This window comes from Sander lucioperca, chromosome 19 (genome assembly GCF_008315115.2).
Source record: "Sander lucioperca isolate FBNREF2018 chromosome 19, SLUC_FBN_1.2, whole genome shotgun sequence".
In the NCBI taxonomy this organism is placed as follows: Eukaryota; Metazoa; Chordata; class Actinopteri; order Perciformes; family Percidae; genus Sander; species Sander lucioperca.
This window is the reverse complement of record NC_050191.1, coordinates 16,917,343-16,938,439: the sequence shown is the minus strand read 5'-3', so window position 1 is coordinate 16,938,439 and position 21,097 is coordinate 16,917,343. Positions and strand designations below refer to the sequence as shown.

General features: G+C 41.2%; 1 protein-coding gene across 4 annotated transcripts in view; it reads right to left on the bottom strand.

Annotated features, from left to right (window-relative positions):
• Nucleotides 1-21,097, bottom strand: part of LOC116066257 (protein EFR3 homolog B) — a 34,882-nt gene that overhangs the window by 5,082 nt on the left and 8,703 nt on the right. For all 4 annotated transcript variants that reach the window (XM_031322218.2, XM_031322216.2, XM_031322219.2 and 1 more), the window contains 14 exons: nt 16,307-16,383; nt 14,297-14,424; nt 13,305-13,455; nt 10,889-11,010; nt 10,375-10,524; nt 6,478-6,612; nt 4,280-4,358; nt 3,799-3,934; nt 2,826-2,981; nt 2,369-2,480; nt 2,057-2,108; nt 1,249-1,421; nt 1,074-1,149; nt 653-814 (listed from right to left, as the gene is read on the bottom strand). In XM_031322218.2, coding sequence (XP_031178078.1) covers nt 653-814; nt 1,074-1,149; nt 1,249-1,421; nt 2,057-2,108; nt 2,369-2,480; nt 2,826-2,981; nt 3,799-3,934; nt 4,280-4,358; nt 6,478-6,612; nt 10,375-10,524; nt 10,889-11,010; nt 13,305-13,455; nt 14,297-14,424; nt 16,307-16,383 — 1,709 coding nt within the window. The remainder of the gene's footprint in view (nt 1-652; nt 815-1,073; nt 1,150-1,248; nt 1,422-2,056; nt 2,109-2,368; nt 2,481-2,825; nt 2,982-3,798; nt 3,935-4,279; nt 4,359-6,477; nt 6,613-10,374; nt 10,525-10,888; nt 11,011-13,304; nt 13,456-14,296; nt 14,425-16,306; nt 16,384-21,097) is intronic.

The window sequence follows — 21,097 nt, the reverse complement described above, 5'->3', positions numbered from 1 at the left end:
AGGGTTAGGTGCCTTGAAGTCAACGGTCGAAGCGCTGCCTGGAAGGAGACGTTGGGGGCTTAAAGGTCCCATGACATGGTGCTCTTTGGATGCTTTTATATAGACCTTACTAGTCTCCTAATACTGTATCTGAAGTCTCTTTCCCGAAATTCAGCCTTGGTTCAGAATTACAGCCACTAGAGCCAGTCCCACAATGAGCTTTCCTTAGTATGTGCCATTTCTGTGTCTGTAGCTTTAAATGCTATTGAGGAGGAGAGAGGGGGGGCAAGGTGGAGGGTGGGGGTGTGACCTTGACCAACTGCCACTTTGCTCGTTTGAAAGCCATGATGTCTCTCTCTCATGGGTGGGCCAAATTCTCTGGGCGGGCAAAGCAGAGAAAGGGGAGGTAACCTTGCTCCTCATGACCTCATAAGGAGCAGATTCCAGATTGGCCCATCTGAGCTTTCATTTTCTCAAAGGCAGAGCAGGATACCCAGGGCTCGGTTTACACCTATCGCCATTTCTAGCCACTGGGGGACCATAGGCAGGCTGGGGGAACGCATATTAATGTTAAAAAACCTCATAAAGTCAAATTTTCATGCCATGGGACCTTTAAAACACCATTGAGCATAAATAGAACACATTGCGTGACTGAATGCGCGTGCATCAGTACCTGCAAGGCGAGTGCCAGGCGAATGAGGTCCACCACCACTTCTTCATTAGCCAGCTCCACGCTGAGGAGACCCAACAGAGCGAAGAGGGACTCGTAGTGTAGCCGACCGCTGCTCTGCTCCTTACAGCCCAAGTAGATGTGTCGGTATAGCTGCTGGCCGTGCTGTAAGTAGGATGCACACGGAGAATGAAAAGAAGGAGAGGGTACTTCAGAGTTTAAGTGTGCTAGTTTTTCTGCAGATCCATCTTCCATCATACCAAGTGTAAATATTTAAATGTTTAAAGTTTAGAATCATATGTCATGTTTTGTTTCATTACACATATGATTTTTTTTAAATAAGACATTATGACAGTGTACAATGCAAAGAAGACAAATTCATCTGGACTTGTATTGACTTGAGTATACAGGACAGAAGTTGTACCTTTTTCATGAATAAGTTGTCCTGTCTGGAACACTTGTCAACTTTAAGCTTGAGCACAGAGATGTCTGAGATGATGCTGCATAGAGATAATGCACAATGATGTGTCAATTGGCTCAACACACTACAAATGATGCCCTACAATAAACGTGTTCCTGCGCACCCCCGCCCCGCACACCTTATGTTGGTGAACTTGGGCATGTTGTCGTGCCTGTCGATCAGACTGAGAAGGATCTGGAGAACCAGCAGCCGGATTTCTGGATCCTCTGTGAGAGAGAAGGACAGCAACGGCTCCAGGAAAGAGTTGGGCAGCGCCGTCAGCATGTTGGTGGTCTGGAAACCTGCCGTCACCTGAGATATTGATGATTTAGGCCATTTAGGGTTTGCACATACATGAAGAACATTCATGTTGAAAACAGTGGGGTTGTGCTTTTCACCTTTATAGCATGCAAGCTACAAATTGTTTCTAAACATGTTAACATGATTTAAGATACTTTTAAAAGTACACAAATTACATGTTGAGCGACAGGAATACTCTTCTGGATTAAAGTGAGCATTGGGTCAACCTCGTGTTAGCCCGACCCAGATGGTTGCTTTCATAAGCACATATTTAGGTAAATATGTAAAAATGACCACCAGAAAAGTAGCCTTGCTGTGCAAACACTCCTTAGGTCATGGGAAGACAAACGTGAAGCCGTGCAGAGCAATGAAAGATGAGGATAAGAGAATTCTGAGATCATAAGAGTGCTGCCAAAACACACATGGTTTGTGTTAAATTATTTTCTCAAGAGCTGCATGCTGATATAAAGTTTGATGGATTACAGCTTTTGACCTGAATAATTGCACTATTATATAAACTACTTTCTTAAAATGTTTTTTTTAAATGCACTGGGAACACAGCGAGACATCTCCTGCTGCAAAGCTATGTAAAGAACTGCATTTTTGAAACATTTGAAATTAATAATAATGCAAGGCTGAAAACCTACCTGGACCAAGGATTTAAGTAACATAATCTGAATCATCCTGGTACCCTCAGGCCTGTAGATGAACACAAATTAAGATACAAATTAGAACTTTTTTAATTTACCAACATTCAGATCTACACAGATTTGTTTAAAAAGTACGGTTGACTGAAGGATGGAATAAGGTAAGATAGAGAATTACATGAACATATTTTTACATAAAGCACTCAGTTTTGTGCGTGTGTGTTGTGTCCTGGGCATACTGGTATGCTGCACAAAGGGAACATGAAATGAAATGAAAAAAATGAAATGAACATGTGTTGGTGAGTAACTTACCCAGAGCCTGCGGAGGGCAGAGCTGGGTGAATCCCAGGGACAGGGATCTTGCCCATGATGAAGAGCATGACCTCTGACCTCTGGTATGTCGGTAGAGTGTTGGCGAATGAACCTGAGAGAGACAGAAAGAGAGATAAAGCATCAGATGGATGAGAGGAAGATTTGGAGCAAAGGAAAAGAAAAGAGAAAAATGTGGATGGAGAGAAAACTAGTATGTAACACTAGTATGTACGAAACTCACACATGTACACTCACACACAGGCATACATACATACAGACACGTGAGGTAAACATAATCTATTAATAATATATAATATATAATAATCTAAATATATATATATAATAATCTAATGAGTGCTTTACTGGACTAACTGATCCAGTCCAAGAGCCTGTCTTGCAAAGCCTCCCACACACACACACACACAAAACACACAGGGCACACCGCCCACACACTCACCAATGGTCCTGATGACAGCCTCCTGCAGCTGCCTCTCCTCGTGAGCTTTGATGATCTTGGTGCCGATGTTGCCGTCGTAGGAGCCGGTCAACTCGTAGTCCACACTCAGACGGAGCTGCCGCAGCAGGGTGTTAAACACCTCCAACACTGTGGGACCTGCATAAACAAATGACTCGTTCACCCCCAACATACAAATACCCCTTTCCCACTGACCAGAAAATCCACAAACACCCACTAACATCTGGCTTTTATCTTTAGTGGGAACGGTTACAATTGGCATTCATGACTCTGCAGTAGTCACAAGCAGGACCTGAAATTAACCCAACCACACATCCAATGTGGGTACATTTTGCCATTGGCGGGTGAAACTGTCAATCTACCTGCCAGGTTGGCGTGTAGCCAATGAGAATTGAGTGATTAATTAGTTGTTTTTTGCCACTGTTGTTCTTTCTACCAAGCCCACTATTTCCTTGCAACTTCAGGCCCTGGTCACAAGTATTTATCTTCTCCAGCTATGACCCGCAGTGACAGAAACATGACACCCAGATGGACGCCAAGGAGGGTAGAAAGAGGAGAAGTCACCGGTCACGTCATTGGGATACAACACACGCGCAGTAAAATCTGGTCTGCACTGCCCAAAAAACTCAACAGTCCATTGGCTGCTAAACATTCCAGTTATATTGCATATTATATTGCATGTGTTCTACCCCAATGATATGATGTGATATGGCGCCATGACTTCTTCCTTTTTTACAGTCCTTGGCGGACGCGCTAATTTTTGTCCCTTTTCCGGCAAGTCGCCTTTGTCGGTAACTTCTGTCATCTCGGCCACAAATTCCGTCTGTGTTCGCCCAAGCAGCGCATCAAAAGGAACCCAGCATATACACACTAATGCTGGTGGAAAAAGAGTAGTGTGTGTGTGTGTGTGTGTGTGTGTGTGTGTGTGTAGTGTGTAGTGTGTCAGTCTTCTTACCTACAGAGCCGCTGGCTGCAATGGCGGCTGCCTCCAGCAAAACTTCCACTATCCCAGCACGCACTGTGGCTGAATTCTTGCTGTTAGCATCCAGGTGACCGAGAAGCTGCTGGATTACCAAATGAGAGTGCTGGGACTAAGAGAGAAGGAATGAATGAATGAAACCAGATTGAAAAAGATTGAAAAACAATATAGGCAGTAACAGAGAGAAACATGGTCATGCAAGTGTTGATGCCAAAATGGACTCTTCAAACATCTCTCATTTCAACTCCATGAATACTGGAGCATGTTTCTTCATTGTGCCCATAAATCATGTAAAAAACACGTACAAAAAAAAAAGGTACTGTGTAAATCAAACAAAATGTTCAGCATTCATTCATTTTCATTTGGACCTGGATTTGAGGTCACCAGGGTGAAAGAGGAGAATATAAAAGGGGTGAAGAAGAGGTCTCTGTGGATGCGTAGGCACTGTATCACTCACCTGGATGGAGTACATGATGATTTTAAAGCAACGCACTGCAAAGGTCTTCCCCTCCCATAGAGAATGGTTATCTAAGTGCCTGGGGGAACACAGACAGGAGGAAAGGGCCCGGGGGGGGAGAGAGAGACAGAAGATGTAATAATACAGTGACTGTAGTGAAGAAGAGCAGCAAGGGATAGAGCAAATTTATAGTTCCCAAAAAAGCCCCGACATTAAGTCTCCATATGTTTTTTTTTTTTTGTTTTTTTTTTTAATAATGGAGCACAGGGAAGTTATGTGATGTTATCACTTATGTGAAAGAAAAAAAAAATGTATGGATGCACAACCAAAGATGTATTATGATGTACTGCAATGTTTAAAGTCCACAAGAATTAAGAGACAAAGTATCTTTGTTAGTTTACGACAGACGCAGTTGTCAATTTCCCGTCCAGCGCCCACATCGTTTAGATAGCAAATGCACCTGCGCCCATCTTTGCGCCCATGCACGTGCTGGTCTTACAGGGAGGTGTGTTCAGGTGCATTCTTGGCGTATTGCTATCTTGAGGCAGCGGAAAGTGATCGCGCCATTGACCAACAAAAACCTGGTCTAAAGTCAATAACGCAGCATTTCATTATTTTAACAGCACATTTGTAAAATGCGCCTAGGCTCGTGCACAGCGCGCGCACACTATGCTTGTTACACACACAGGGACGCGCAGCAACACACAAATATGCAAAAGTTTTTTGTTTTAAATATATTAAAATGTGAAATAGTATTATATGATCTGCTCGTGCATGAAGTGAAAGCATGCAAGCAGATCATATCATAATTTCATATCATAGTTTCTTCTCCTGAAACTGTCTCCTTCCTGCTTAGCAAAGCCGCTATCATAATAGCAATGTGCCAAAGTACAAACGCGCCTGGCTTTTAAAAGGGAATGGGAGATGACACTCTGATTGGTTTATTGCATGTTACGCCCAAAACACACCTATGATTAATTAAGACACTAAGTCCAACCCTTTTGAACCATGCAACTGGCGCACGTACCCTTTTTTCGCCTTCAAACTAGCAAAAGTGGATTCCTAAATGCACCTGCGCCAGGCACTTCACGCCGTGCGCTTAGATCGTTAAAATAGGGCCCATAGTCATTTTACTCCGTCTTTCATTGATAAATGTAGTCAGGATGTTGATAATAAGATGCAAAAAGAAAAACCCAATCACTGATAACGATCAGGATCACAACATCCATCAAACACGATCAAGATCACTACTTGACAGTCGAACTGCAGAATCCTTTGTGTACACAGAGACAGAGAGGCGGAGAGTAGAGTGAAATAAATAGCTTGAAGCTTGAAACAGACAGAAACCGAGACCGTGATGGATGGACGAGAGCTGGTCTCACACAGCACACGACAAGTGAGATGAAGTGAAGGGAAAATTGAGAGACAACTGTAAATAGAGAGATTAAGAAATATAAATTTAATATATAACTGCACAAGAAAATGGTAACTAGAGTTGCAGTTGGATTTTGGTGTATAAAACAAAATCAATAGGCATTGTAGGCTTACAAGTCTCGTTTTTATGTATCTTTTTGCTGGCTTTTTATGTTGTTATGCATGTCAATGTGGCTGTGCAATTATAAGCTGTATTATCTAGCTGTATTCCTGCAAGCACATAATATATGTATATAATTATACATATATAAAGCAGACAGAACATTAAAAGTCAATGTTGTTAATGTCTAAGGCTCAGAGAGATTCAGGGAACGGCTGAGACAGATAAACATTTTTTTATCTGTCTCAGCCGTTCCCTGAATCTCTTCTCTTCCCTGAATCTCTTCATTCCTGGAAGAACAGTAAAGCTGAACTGATTCAAATAAAAGAGAGACGGAGGAAGCATAAAATGGATAGAGAGACAGACAATTAAGAAGAAAGCACTAATCACAAAGGACCAGGCTCGGAGACATCCAAAGTTAAATAAAAACATCATAGAAGATAACCTTGGAACATGCCAATTATGCACTAGTCTGAAACAACTATGTAACCTTGCGCTGACTTTGTTGCGCCACCTCGTGCCAATCAGTGCACAGATAAAAATGCTGCAACATAGCATTAAGATGCATCCTTCCTGCAGGTTTAGTCAATGCATCACAAAACAACAAATGCATAAAGGAGCAAATCAAAAAAAGAGGATAAAAGGTTTTGTGGGACTGTCTCACATCAGCACGGGCGTGACGGCGTTCTTGATGTTGCCGTAGGCGGCTCGTCCCAGCAGCTCCCTGAAGCAGCGCTCCGTCAGCTCCACCGGGCTTTCCTTCTCTTTCTCCGACGCCTGCAGCGGAGAGGGGGAGCGGCTTGTAGGGAGTGATGCAGGTGAGGAAGCAGAAAAGAGGGAGAGGAGGGGAAAGAGCAAGGGAGGGGAAGTCGAGTCGGGAGGGGAAGGAGAGGTACAGCGAAAGAGAAAGCGAGAGAGAGAGAGAGAGAGAGAGAGAGAGAGAGAGAGAGAGAGAGAGAGAGAGAGAGAGAGAGAGAGAGAGAGAGAAAGCGGAGTTTGAAATCAATTTGATTCAATAACACTAACATTTCCAAGGCTCAATTTTTTTTACACAAAACACCCTCTGGACTTCCTCGTGACTGCAGCCTTCCCTCTGACTTTCCCTTTTCCAGTTTGTCTGCAGTGAAAATTGAGAGACTGTGTATGCGCATTTGTGTATTGCACATCTGTTCATACATAGTTAAAACCTTCAATATAACTCCATCTTAGTCATGACTAGCGTCGGGTGGTCCACCAATGATGACATTATTTATTAACAGCCTCACTCTTTCATCATTCCTGCTGCTGCTATGGAGGAAATGTCGGTGGCTCTCGGTGGCTTACTTAACTCAACTCCAGAATAGACATTTGAGGGGCAATGGAAAATAAAGGATTAATTCTTAACTTTAAGGGCACAGACCAAAAGTAATTTTCTTTTAGTAATGCCAATGTGGAAAACTCTTAAGTTCTAAGCTGATGTTGTTGAAATGTTTAGCCTCTTTTTCAGCAGTAACTAATAATGCTTTCAAAGCCACTGCCATTGCCCCGTCCAATTAAAAAGTGCATCTAAAACACCCACGGGTGACTTCATTCTGAGGTCATCCTAAAAGTCCCTCACTACACAGTTTTGTCTAATGATTTGGAAACTCACAAGCGCAAAACGTTAAGCATAAGGAGAAATCAGCATCACCATCATATCGAAGCCTTCTTGGCTACGGCAATCTGACATCGTATCTGTTTTCCACAAACAATTCACAGAGGCTATTTTTTAGTCAGTCAGCATGTTAAAGGCGGGGATCATTTCTGTTAACATTTTTTGCTGAGGCAATGCCTAGAGGAAAATGGCTTGAGGAACAGAAAGCCTTTGGAGACATCTACACACACTACATAAAAACCAATCAATCATGCTGCTGGTAGTTGTTTTTGAACTCACAAAACAGGGCTCAGAGAAAGATCTGAGTATCTCCAGAAATGAACTCTCTCCAGGAATTAGTCTCAACTGTCAAAAGGCTTTGCTAGAACTGTACCGAGGTTGATCTTAATGAACTTGTACATGGGAATTAATTAGGGCTGGACCCGAATATTCGAATATTCGAAGATTCGTTCGGTGGGTTGGTATTTGATTTGAAAATTTGACATTTAAATATTCTGGGTTTTTTTTTGTTTGTTTTGTTTGCACAACCTGGCATCCCCCTCCAAACGGTTCGCGCTTGAATATGTTCAAAATATAATACTCTCTTTTACATTTTTAAAAATGTAATCACAAAATATCAGACAGTAATCAGACGTTAGCGTCATGGACTCATGGCAGTGCGCTACCCCCCTGGCCCGTTATGAACGCTAATCAGCACATCTGCGTTCATCAACCACCAGAACCAGACCGTGTGTATGCGTGTGTGTGCGCATGTGTGCGTGCGCATGTGTGTGGGTGTGCGCACAGAGAGAGAGAGAGAGAGAGAGAGAGAGAGAGAGAGAGAGAGAGAGAGAGAGAGAGAGAGAGAGACGGTGTTGTCTTGTGTCGGATCGTTACGAAATTAACATTTCAGCAGAGGTGTTCATTTTCATACAGGTTTAGTGGCTTGACGGTTAACGGGGAAGTGGGGGATTTGATTCGCGGAGTTATTTTGGCGACTTAATTAAGTCTGATTTAATTAAGTGAGTCTGATGAAAACTGATGTATCTGCCTGGTTCAACTCTGAGATTTTCTCACATTGCACCGCTATGTGAAGGAATAATCTCCAAGATTAGGCTACGTTATGTTCTGTCAGTTCACAGCAATTTAATACAATAGCAGGAAAAGAGCCCCCCCCCCCCGCTGTTCTAAAGCGTTATGCATGTGGCGTCTGCTGATGTGCAGGTTACCTTCCCCCCAAACACGGACACACATACAGATACGTCTCGCTTTATAAGATAAATAGCCTGCCTATAAGTGGCATCACGCTCTGTCTGCACTTGTTGTGTGGTTGTGCTTTGCATGTGTGGGATTCTGATACGTCCTTAAATTCGGGAATTGTCGTTTGTTTATTCAAAGTCAAAGACAGTCCAAAGTAGTGCAACTTTGCACATTTTTGTGGGTCTGAGGTGTATGCCACATTTTAGCTGCCAAAGCTCCGCTGCTCTCTGTCTCTGGTCCTCAGGGTGAGAGGGGGAGTGGCCAGCGGCTAGAGCGGCAAAAGCCAATGTGTGCTTCTTTTAGCGATATATATTTAATGATATCTTTTGCATTAATAATCCAAACAACGTCAAACTTGGCACTGCACTTACTCGTGCCCGTAGCAAGACACATGTCAAGTTTGAAATCCATCGGACTAACGGTTCGAGATATATTCGCATAAAAGCCAGACAGACAGAAAGACGTTCCTGCAATTTATAGAGAGATAATAATATGTCCTCTCTCCGAAGCTTCGAATATTCGATGCTCATTACTACCGAAGCTTCGAAGCTCAAAAAATGGTATTCGGACTAACCCTAGAATTAATGTAGAGAAGAATGCACCATCTGTGAGTTTAATTAGACTGTACTGACCGCTGTGGATTTTATGGCTTGTAATGACTGAGGATGCACAACAAGGGCAGGCTTCATAACACACCCAGAGTGATGGGAAGCTGAGATGGAAATGTGTCCAGGAGTGTTAGGAGTGCATCTGTCTCTTTCTGTCCATCTGTCTGTCTTTCTCTTTCAATAATCTCCACATTTCCATCACTGCACTTTAATATCAACCCTCCACCCAATCTCCCAAGGTTCTTCTCGCTGCCCTCCCCCTTTGCTCCCCAAACCATCAGATCTCGGCATTGACGTCAAAGTGAATTTCAGAATGTGGATTAATGCCAAGAGAGGGAGGCTCCAGACTCTGCATCTCTCTGTCTCTCACTGGCAACCTCTAGCTCTCAATGCAATTGTGATGCTTTTTATTCTCCACCCATTGCACTATTTCTGTTCTTGCCCTCCCCCTTTCTCCTTGAATTGTTCTCCCTATCTCTGGGTGTCTGTGTCCTTGGATGCTGCAGGTGGGCAAACAGATGCCCATAAGAGGAGCAGAGCTGTCAGTGGGTTCACTCAGTAATGACAATGATAATGAATGACATGGGTGATGGATAGACTGCCAGGAGAAATATGGCCTAACGTTGATACAAACAGCATCAGTTGGCTACAACACAATGACTTTGCGACTGAGGCATGGTGGGTCAACGCTGACTTATTCTGGGTCTGGTCTTTGTCGGAACAGCCTGGCCTGTTGTGTGAGAATGACGTGGTAACACCGGGGACTGTATTTACCTGCCTTTAACTACTGTCAGGATAGTGTGTTTGAGCACTTTATTTTATTTGTCTCACTTTTACTGAAAAACAAGTCTTTCAGTAGGTAAAAAAATACCTAAACCTATTTTCTGCATATTATCACATACGATCATACATATGAATTGTTAGGAAAAAACAATGCAGCCAAATGATGAAGTGATCTCAAAAACCACTGGAAAGGGGTCATGTGGCAGTATGCCTAAATTATCTGATTACATATCTGTGACAGGTCTGATGAACAGAAACATACCAAGCTATCAGTTCACATTTTCCAGTGAACATTTACCTCTCTGTGCGCACTCCACTCTGCAGGTTGAAAAGCAGAGAGGGGACGATCTTGTCCATGTGCTGAGGGTCCCAGATGTTGGCCTGCAGCTCATCATTCACAGTCTTCCTCACCACGCCCTGCAGGCCCTTGATACCTGCCATGCGGATCCTGGAGGTAACAGAAATAGAAGCTCAGAAATCAGACATCGTTTCACTGGTAACTGAATCTACAAATACATTATTCTATTTAGGAAATCTAATTTTTGTCCGGTTTTTAATCTGTATCCCTCAGTGTTCGGCAGTTACACTTTTTAATTCTGCAAAGCTATATTTAACTGTTCAAAGATGTCACTTTGTCTATTTTCAGCAGATGACAAGACCTTTTTTAAAAGATTTTATTTTTGACGAAGATGAAAACAAATGTCCAGAGGCAGTGGTAGTCAAAAAAAAAAAATAGACTTCCTGAAGCGGTCTAAAAACAGCAGTTACTTAATGATTCTGCCTCGAGCGCAATCAAGCATCTGTCCACTCACTTAGTACGGATGTCAGGGTCCTCGTAGCTAGAGTGGCACATCTCACTGAAGCGCGACACAAAGAAGTCATAACTGCGGTGGTACGATGGTGTATCCTCTTCTATGTTGGCAAACTTCACAAACTGAGAAGGGAAGAAGAGACGGGAAAAAATAAAATGCATTTTCATGTCAAACTGAAACTCTACAAATGAAGAGATTTAATAATAGTAATAAGTATGCTCCTCAAAGGCCCACGTTTGTTAAGAGTTTATTCCAGTTTGATTAAAAACTTTAACTTTAATGAAATAACCCTAAATCCCCATGATGAATATCTCCTAAATTAAAGCCAAACCACGGCGACATAACATCTCATTAAGAAAAGCACAGGGCAGTGGGGGGCTCTGCCACTGAGCCAGGAAATGTCACCATTTAAACACGCTGTCACTGACATTTAGCTTCACAACCCTCTCCAATTAATAAATTATGAACTGGATTTCTTTAGAATAAAGACAAAGCGGATGCTACCTGAAGCCAGAATTATATAACGAATTAACAATACAGCAGATGGTAATTAAAGTGCATCAATTCACTATTTAAAAATAGAGGCTGGATTAGTCCAGTAACACAAACAGCATGGGTAAAAACAAAAAGTTTATGTAAAGAATCGAGAGAAGCACCTTGTGAATGTATTTCCTTTTTACAAAATGAGTGTTGGAATTGGTTTTGAAATTAAATGAAGCACCCTTGAGCAAATGAAATGAAGTGAACCCAAAAATACTTCTGTGCAACTGCTTAACTGCTGCAGTAAATAGCTGCAGCAGTTGATACCCCAAAGTTGCCCAGTATTACCGGCAGTAACACTGGGCAGCTTCCAGGTATCAGTGTATCAACTCTGTGTCTGCTGAAATGGACTCTCTATTTGATCGAAAGCTTTCAGAATAGGGTCTCAAACCATAGGTGATGGAGAGCTGATATTATAGAATATTATGTTTCAACCAAAGGTTACACCAGAAGAAGTTAACCCCTTGCCCTCAGTCTTTTCTAGCACATCACATAAATCAAGTTAACAAAAAAACACTGACTCAGATACTGAAACGTTGAAGAGTTGGCTTGTATTTGAAAGGGCTCTGCAATACAAGGTTTTAGGTCAGAGAAACAGAGTGTGAGAAAACCCATGGGCTTGAGTCCTGTGGTGATAAACTCCGCTAATCCGCATCTTTCAACTCTCAACTCTGACACTGGTCTGCTTCAGATGAGCCATACAGTGCACGCTAAGAAGGAAAGATGCTACAGCTGCACTGAAAAATACAGTATGCTGTAGTTATATGTGTGAGGAAGCTCAGGATTGTGTATGTATGGATTGAACATTAAAGCTAAACTAATCACTATCTTCACAATGTTCAGGAACTCTTAATGCAAAGCTTGAAATTAGCACATACTGCAAAATGTCCTCTACTATTGATCGTGGTAAATAGCACTGTGATGCACAATTAATTACGCAGCACTGATGTGTGTGTGTATATAAATGGATCAGTGTATGGCTTTGCATTTGCCCTAAATGCACACCCTTGAGTGTGTGCAAGGGAGATTTATAGCTTGAAGATTATGAGCGAAAGGCTGGCTTGTCACGTCAATCTGTGTAGATGACTGCAGAGCTTTGCCACTGTGGTCTGCAGCTAATCTGATTTCCTTTACGTGTCCTCTGCCGACCGGGCCGACAGTCGCTTCTCACATCAGAGGATGCTCATCACTCCCACTCCCTCTGCCCACCATTCTCTTGCTTAGCTCTGATCTTCAAGGTTAACATATTTTACTTTGTGCCATCACATCAACAGAGTAAATGGGCCCTGTCAACTTTAGATAAGATAATACCCCTACATCCACTTTAATGGGCAGAATTTGTTAAACAGAAAAGCTTAAAAACTAAGGCACATTAGTGACCAATAGTTCGAGGATGTGGGTATTTATCTAAATGTGTATTAGTAAAACAAGCTGCCTTAGGTTTTTTGTTGTTTCTTGTGACCAAGGATTTATGGCTAGGCAAATTTGTTTTGCTAATTACATTATATGTACAGCATAAAATTGTCTGTATTTGGCTTTTGCAGTAAATTTAAACTGAACATCCTTCAAAAAATATCAAAGAAAAAAAAAGTAATATTAATTTAATTAAAAAAAGTAATCATACAGTAGTTTCAAACTAAGTTGAATAGAGCATCTGCTCTCTCCTGAATGCACCAACTAACTTTCAAGACGTACAGTATAAAGTTAAATACATCACTTGATGTTCTTATTTTAAAGTTTACCACAACTTTTACTGCAGTTTCAGGTTATTACAGTGATGCATATTTGTTGTAGATACTTTTGACACTGTACTTTTTCTGCAAGGAATAAAGCCCTAGCTAAACAAAATGCTCGGACTATAATTCTGTAAACTCACAGAGTTGGTTCCTAGGATCTGCAGGCTGGGTTTGTCTGACTCCAACAGCTTGCGCACCATCTTGAGGAAACTCTCCACAAACAGGTTGATGCTCTGGCAGTGGCAGGCCATCAGCAGCTGGTCCAGGGCTTCCATGGCTATGCACACATACCTGAAGAGGAGAGAAAAGAGACTGAAACATCTGGATGAAACCATTAACCCTGTAGGCAATACAATCTGTGTCGAGATACATTATATGGATAATAAAATAGTGCATAAATTCTAAACGTCTAACTGCCCATAGCAGCAACAGGAATACAAATGTGACAAGCTCTGCCAGACGAACTCTGGAGACTCGCATAGTGAACAGATTTCAGCTGGACTCTGCCGAGTGTATATGTAATCAGTACAGGCTGTTTACATTGGTGAGAATCATCACAGTGCGTTTTAGCCATGAGTCATTAAAGACAACAACTTCTGTAGCATATAAAGTAAGCACAGAGTGTACAGAAAGATCACCGTCGATGAACCTACACCAGCCATGTTTTTTTGTTAAAAAACAAGACCAACCTGCCTCCCTCTATATTTGACTACTTCATAAATCATTTTTCATTACACAGACATATTTGTTGTAAATCCAATGGCATAATTGTACAGTTCCTTATCCAGTTTGCATGTGAAATACATGTGATATGTATCATATTAGACAGGCCTGTAAATGGGGATCTTTAAAGCATCTTTAGCTCTTTGATAGACTGTCAGTGTAAATCTGTATAATGAAAGGCTATTCCATGCACCACTTTTTCCTTATTACTTCATAGCAAGACAACTTCAAATCTTTTAAAATTGTAATGTATTAGCTTCAGTTGTGCTGAATTCAAATCAGTCAAGTTAATGTGTGGCAGAGAATAAATAATACACAAAATGTGCAAACAGTATTTGCCAGGGCAGAGTCAGCTGAAACGTTTTTTTCGAGAGACTGTTTTGAATGTCGATTGACTGGTGATTCTCACCCATATCTGTGTCGGGCCACATCCCTTGACAATCTCTCAGACAGGTAGGCTCCGATACGGTCGAGCTTCTCTGGAGCTGACAGGGCATAGAATGTCAGCTTCTCCATGTTGGCCTTCACCAGCCCATCCTAGGAGAGTGACAGAGACACAGACAGAAAGAAAGGGAAAGAAAGAGAAAAATAAGAAAGTTTTAGGGTAGGTTCATTTACATTGTTCAGAATCCTATAGGAGTAGTTCACCCAAAATGAAAGTTCAGTCACTCTCAGAGGAGATGTACATGAGGCTGGTATCATGTCCACTAAACAAAGAGGCCACTCTGTTTGCTTCCACTTAGAAAACACATCAGATAGATAGATACTTTATTGATCCCCAAGGGGAAATTCAAGAGTAGTAGTAGTATTTTGACTGACATTGGGGTTAATAGGTTATGACAAATGGTAGGTAATGACAAATGAATGTATTCCACTACTATTCCATAAACATTTCTGAGCTAATGCAATAGTGTGCGTACTGAAGTGTGCACTTCTCTTCAAAACCCAAATTGTAAGAGTATAACTAGTTCACTAAGTTTCCCCCTTGAGCTACTTCACTGCTCCAGTCAGGTCAAGGGGAGGAGAGAGCTAAAAACATCTATAGTCCACTGAGATCCCATTTACATTCAGGCAAAAGCCAAAACCTGCAGTCAGTGAACTGTGATACATGGGCAGAAGCACATCATTCACAAAAGATCCTAGGTTTTTTTTTGGTGAAATGTTGAGAGACAAACAGTCACAATCAGCCACACTGAGCTGGGGATATGTGAACAATAACTACATTTTGACTTGCCATAGTTTTAAAAGCACACGCACCATTACTGATAACTGATCTCTTAAAGGGTCCCAGTAATTCATGACAGTGTGACAGTGAGCTGGCATGCACAATACCAGGACCGGGAAACTGAAGCAGCTAAATGTAATTTAGCCGTCATTAACTTTATTATTTCCACCTGTGCTTTTTCCACTATGATATGTAGCATTAATTCGATGGTTATGTTTAAGGTCAGCACAGGGCGCTAGCTCTGCTTCTGTTCGTTTCTCTAAAACATTCTGTGGCTGGAATTCAGCAGGCTCTAAAACACCCTTCAGTTGAAAAGTGGTGCTACTGTAGAGTGTTAACAGAGTAAATTGTAGTCTCTTCCCAATGATAAACTCCATCATATCCAATCCAATTTCAACTATTGTACACTACTATGGGGATATTTTTTCATGTATGTGCAGGTGATACATGCAAAGAATAACATCAATTATCTGAGAGAACCACTGAAATACAGTAAATGTGTACAAACACACCCACATGCTCACACAGTGTGACATCATTTTGAGTAAATGTTATCAGACAGCTTCATAAACCGTTGAACTTGGATACCATTAGTTACAGTCTTAGCCACAGCAGCATAGAGCCAAACTTAAACTCCCTTTTTGGGAGCACAGTGTGCAGGTGCACATGCACACAACAAAACAGGGAAATGAGGTCTGCGTGTATTACGGTCCGTGTACTGCAGTTTTGTCCTCAGATCAGATTGCTAAAGTGGGTTACTGCGGTAGCAAAGAGGCACTTTTGAATACAACTTTTGCAACAAATCAGCTCCTTCTTCTACACTCAAATTAATTCTCTTTATGAGTCATCTGTATCAGATCTCAAAACGGTAGCAAAGCTGAGGTCTGTGGTTTGATACCAACAGCTTTGAAGACAGGAAAAAAAGGCTGTGCTGCCCTCCTACATCTAAGATATTATCATAAGGCTGCCTTTTTGTTTACCGGCCAGGGTTCCGGTTCAAGGTGTTTTCATCTGTTTTTTTGATTTGTTTAACTGTTTCACAGTTTTTTTAAGTTCAATAAACGCAACATCTATCGAAAAGTCAATGAGTAATCGTGTTAAATAATCGTGATTTCAATACTGACCAAAATAATTGTGATTATATTTTTTTCCATAATCGAGCAGCCCTAACACAAAGTCACTTGAGCTTCTCACCTCTGGGTCTTCTGGGAAGATGTTGTCTACCAGTCTCTTGTACCGAGGCCTGAGCGCCCCGCAACAACCACAAACCCCTGAGGAAGACAAAAGAAAGAGAGAGATGGTCAATTAGACTTGTGCAGCATGACTGGCATAAATGCAATAAAAACAAAGAGAAAGAAAAATAACAAGTAAACAAGTCTTCTTTTTTCATCCAGGCTCTGATGCAGCACCATTCGTCTGTTCTGTGTAAGCCTGTGTAAATGAAAGAACACAGTGCCGATGTAATAAGGTAACTATCAGCCACTGGTTAGAAGGTTAGACACCCTACATACTGTAATTGTACAGTAGGTAGTTATTGACACTAATCAGTGATATACAGTCATTCTAAGACAGCAACTAATTATGACTTCACATTAATAACCTACTGTATCACCACAGAGGTAGTGATGGGAAATTAGGTGATGAAAAGCAAGTCATAGAACATAAAGATTAAACAAAGAAAGAACGAGCATTTAACTTGTGTAGCGGTAACAACTGCCAAATTGACTTGTCAGCAAGGAAAGCACAGCTGCAGCTAATAAAATAAAAATGGGAACGCAGTGGCGGATCTAGAAAATGGGGTGGCAAAGGGGTGGCAAGAGGTCTTGGCAGGGTGGCATGGGAAGACAGTAGGCAGTAAGGTATGCAGTTTTTCTCTGCATATCTAACCCTTTAGCATATACAACAGAAATAGCCAATAACTAAAAACATGTTGTTTTACTGAATAACATGACATGTTATGCTAATGAACTGCAATTTATATGAAAGGAGAATAAAAACACACTAGGGTTAGCTTGGGGGGCAAGGCTCTACAGTTGGGGGGCAGCTACCCCGCTTGCTAGGGGTGTAAATCTTAAGTTTTATTATGATACGATATTATATTGATTCTTTGTACAACGATACTATATTTGCTGATATCTTAAAGTCTGTCGCGATACGATTTCTATTTCATTTAATTCAGGGGCCTGCGATCCATATGAGACGATATAAGCCTTTTGAACACAGTTACATTTATAGAAACTCCAAAAATCAATTAAAATATGATTTGTCAGTTTTATAACTGAGCTCTTCCAGACATTTAAGTTAAAAACAAACTATTATTTTTAATAAAACTAATAAATATAAAGTGGGAATCTTAAATAAAGGGGAATCTTACAGACTATATGTATCAATATTTTCACTTTGCATCGATAATATTGGATCGTGGATCATTGAATCAATATATCGATCCAGATGGATTTATCATTACACCTCTACCCCTTGCCCGCCTGTAGATCCACCCCTGTGGGTAAGCAAACAAGATAGTCTCGTCAGTATTGTCTAGCCTGCTGTATATCACGGCAAAACATATAGCAAGCATTTACAAAACTGCATAGTCAAATACCCTGCAAGAATAAGAATACCAAATGACAAACATTGAAGTAAAATCACCAAACTACTGAGTCCAAGATTAAAAACCTGAAGATCGTTTCATCTCTATGAAGCTTCTGTTAAACTGAAGCATGGCTAACTGAAGGTAATTCTGTGCAAAGACATCTGAGGAAAGCCAGTTATGGAAAGAATGTGGCCACAAGACAATTCCAGTCACTGTCTCAGTTGTGGCAGGCTGAGATGATAACACACACACACACACACACACACACACACACACTCTCTCTCTCTCTTTCTGTCAATGCAATCGAGACAGACTTGAACAGAAAAGTGCAACACACTGAAGGGAGATTTTTCTGACTTTGCATCGAGGAGAAAGGCAAGCAAAGGGAGAGCTGGATTCTGATTGGTTGAAGGAATTCAGCAGTGGTGAGTCATAAAGAGACCCTGGGAGAATGAAGAAAACGAAGAAGAAAAAAAACTGAGACATAACCTCCAAAAACTCTAAATGCATCATTTAACCCTCCATGCAGCTCTGCATAACAATTATCCTCTTCCTGCTTACACCAAACAAGGATATATGAGTTTAGGAGTCACAAAAGAGATTGACAAAAAGTAGGTCAAGTTTAATGAATATTCTGACACTTCAAATAGAGTCAAATGAAATTTAGTGTATGTTAGAAAAAAGCATAACAATCTGCAAAGAAAAACCTTTTCTTCTCTCCTTCCTTCCTTCCTCGCTCATGACATCAGTTTCCTTCCTTCTATTCTCATAAAGGAAAATTGTTCCATTATTCATTATTTTAGTTTGCGGTTACACCGATTGAAGCATTTTTTGCTGATGTGAAAACCCCATTCTGAGAGCATACTGACCAGACATTTACTGAATTGCCAGCTGCTTAATTGCCTAACCAATGCAAATGGATGAGCTGAGCCCAGCTATAACACCACTTCGCAAGACACACACAAGTTTTCTGTGCAGTATTAATATCCATGTGATATACACCCAAAAAAAATACAATACATAAAAAAAATGGGAAAACAAGAGGAGAAAAAGATGTGGACCCCACACAAAATATAATGGGACTGAAACTAACATTACAGATTGATTTTGATTAATTGATGAATGGTTAAGTCAATCAAATAGTGAAGGATTCACTAATTCACTTTTTAGAGCTGGAGGTGTCTTCAAGTTGCATGTTTTTTTGTCCGACCAACAGTCCAAAAATTACAGATATTCAGTCGACTATAACATTTATTTTTAACTGCGGATCTTCACATTTGAAAAGCTGGCAGCAGCAATGACTTCAACGATTAATAAATTATCAAAACAGTCTCTGGTACATTATCTGCCAATCCACTAATCGTTTCAGCTCTATGTTATATCGCCTCCATGTCCAGTTTGTGTGAATGTGACTATAAGTCCATGGAGTGAACTGAGATGAGTGTGGTGATGGCACAGTGGATATGACACGTTTTTTTCAGTGGATATGACACATGCCTTTGGTGTGGGAGATCTGGGTTCAATTCCCACTGCGATACATCAACCAAAGTGTCCCTGAGCAAGACACCTAACCCATAGTTGCTCCAGAGGCGTACATCCTCTGACATATGTAGCAACTTTAAGTCACTTTGGATAAAAGCGTCAGCTAAATGACATGTAATGTAATGATGATTTAAATATGAAATTGCATACTTAACAAGTTTAATATTGTTGTTCATTACCAATTTTTAAAACATATAATGACAGATACAACAACAATAATGTGAGTTTTATGAAAAGAACCTGTCGAACATGTCATACGCAATTATTTCAAACGAAGGACAACAGGGTCTTAAAACAATATTGGTTAGCCCTATGGGTACTGTATGTGTGGAAACCATCTTTTACACCAAAGCAATGAGGCTCCAAAGGCAATAAAGGGTGAATGGCTACCTTAAATTAGAGCTTTTAGCCAAAAGTCATTCACACACACTATGGCAGCAAGCTACCATGCAAGGCACTGCAATCTGGGAGTGACTGTGTTGCTGAAGGACACTTTGACATGTGGACAAGAGGATCGAATCACTAACCCTGGACGACCTGCTCTATCCCCTGAGCCACAGTCACCCTAATAATGCTCCCTCTTCTGGGCTACCTTCTTGCACTCATTAGCCTTCTGGTATGTTATCAGTGACCTACAGCTGGGAGGAGGGCAGTCAGTACAGGCAGGATGTCCTTGAAAAGCCTTTTAATAGAGTAAAATGCATATTTAGTCCCTTAACTACTTAAAAGCCGCTCTGGTTCAAGTCCTCTGCTCTCTAAAAGTTCTGCGGAACTCTGCAGCGGGAGCATTGCTGGCACTCCGGCTTATCTCCGAGAGTCATGTGTCTATTCATAGTGCTGCTCCTGTCTCCTCCATTCCTTCAAATACAAATGAGGCCTCTGCAACCCACCCTCCCTCCCTCTCGTCCACCATCCTTCCGTCTCTTCCTCCCGCACCCACTCGACCTCCCTCTCTACCACCTTAGCTATATTGGCCCGGGGCCTGAGTATAGTAGTCGCCAATAAAAAAATGCAGCAGGTCCCTAGAGTAGAGAGGAAGAGGTGGAGGACAAAGAGTGACACAGGCAACTAAAGAGAAAGAGAGATGCAAGTGTGATGGGGGAGGTGGATTGTGATGCACTGAATGAGTCACAGATTAGTGCTACTTATTGCATCTTCTCTGTCCAGCACAAATATATCCTGTCCTCCCTGTCAGCAGTGGAGATAAGAGATTTTGGAAGGAGTAAAGTGATATCACAGAAAAAAAGGTTGTTTTTTTATACAGGGAAAACAGTACTTTTTGTGCCAAAAATCCACAATCAGCTGGGTGTAGCAATGAATGTGTTATTTCCACTACCGTGGTGTACTGCAAGCATCAGGGTTTTCCATTACAATTGGTTTTAAGAAAGGCAGACAGATAGAGGGAGTGTGAAAAGGCCGTGAAAGGACAGAAGGAAAGGGGGCAGTTCTATTCATAGGTACTTTTTGTGTGACTGTAAAGTTGCTACAATTGTTTTGTTTTTTTAGGTCAGCTAGTAGGCTAATTGCTCGCAGTGTTAATATAAATTTAAACTAAACATCTGAATAGTTTTTTGAGACATTAAGCTAATTCATCTTACAGCAGAAAAGTAGTTTCTGCATTTCCAGAGGCTTGATGAAAAGCAGTTGATGTGTTAAGGTTGCTCAAAGTGGCACGTAACACATACTGGTCACTATAACTAGAAATGCTATAGGACTGCAACTAATGGTTATTTTCATTATTAATTCATCCATTGTTGTTTTTTTGACTTGCTTTTTTTAACTTAACAACTAATCAGTAAGAAAATAGTGACAAAAGCCCATCACAAGTTCCATGAGAGTTTCAAGGACAT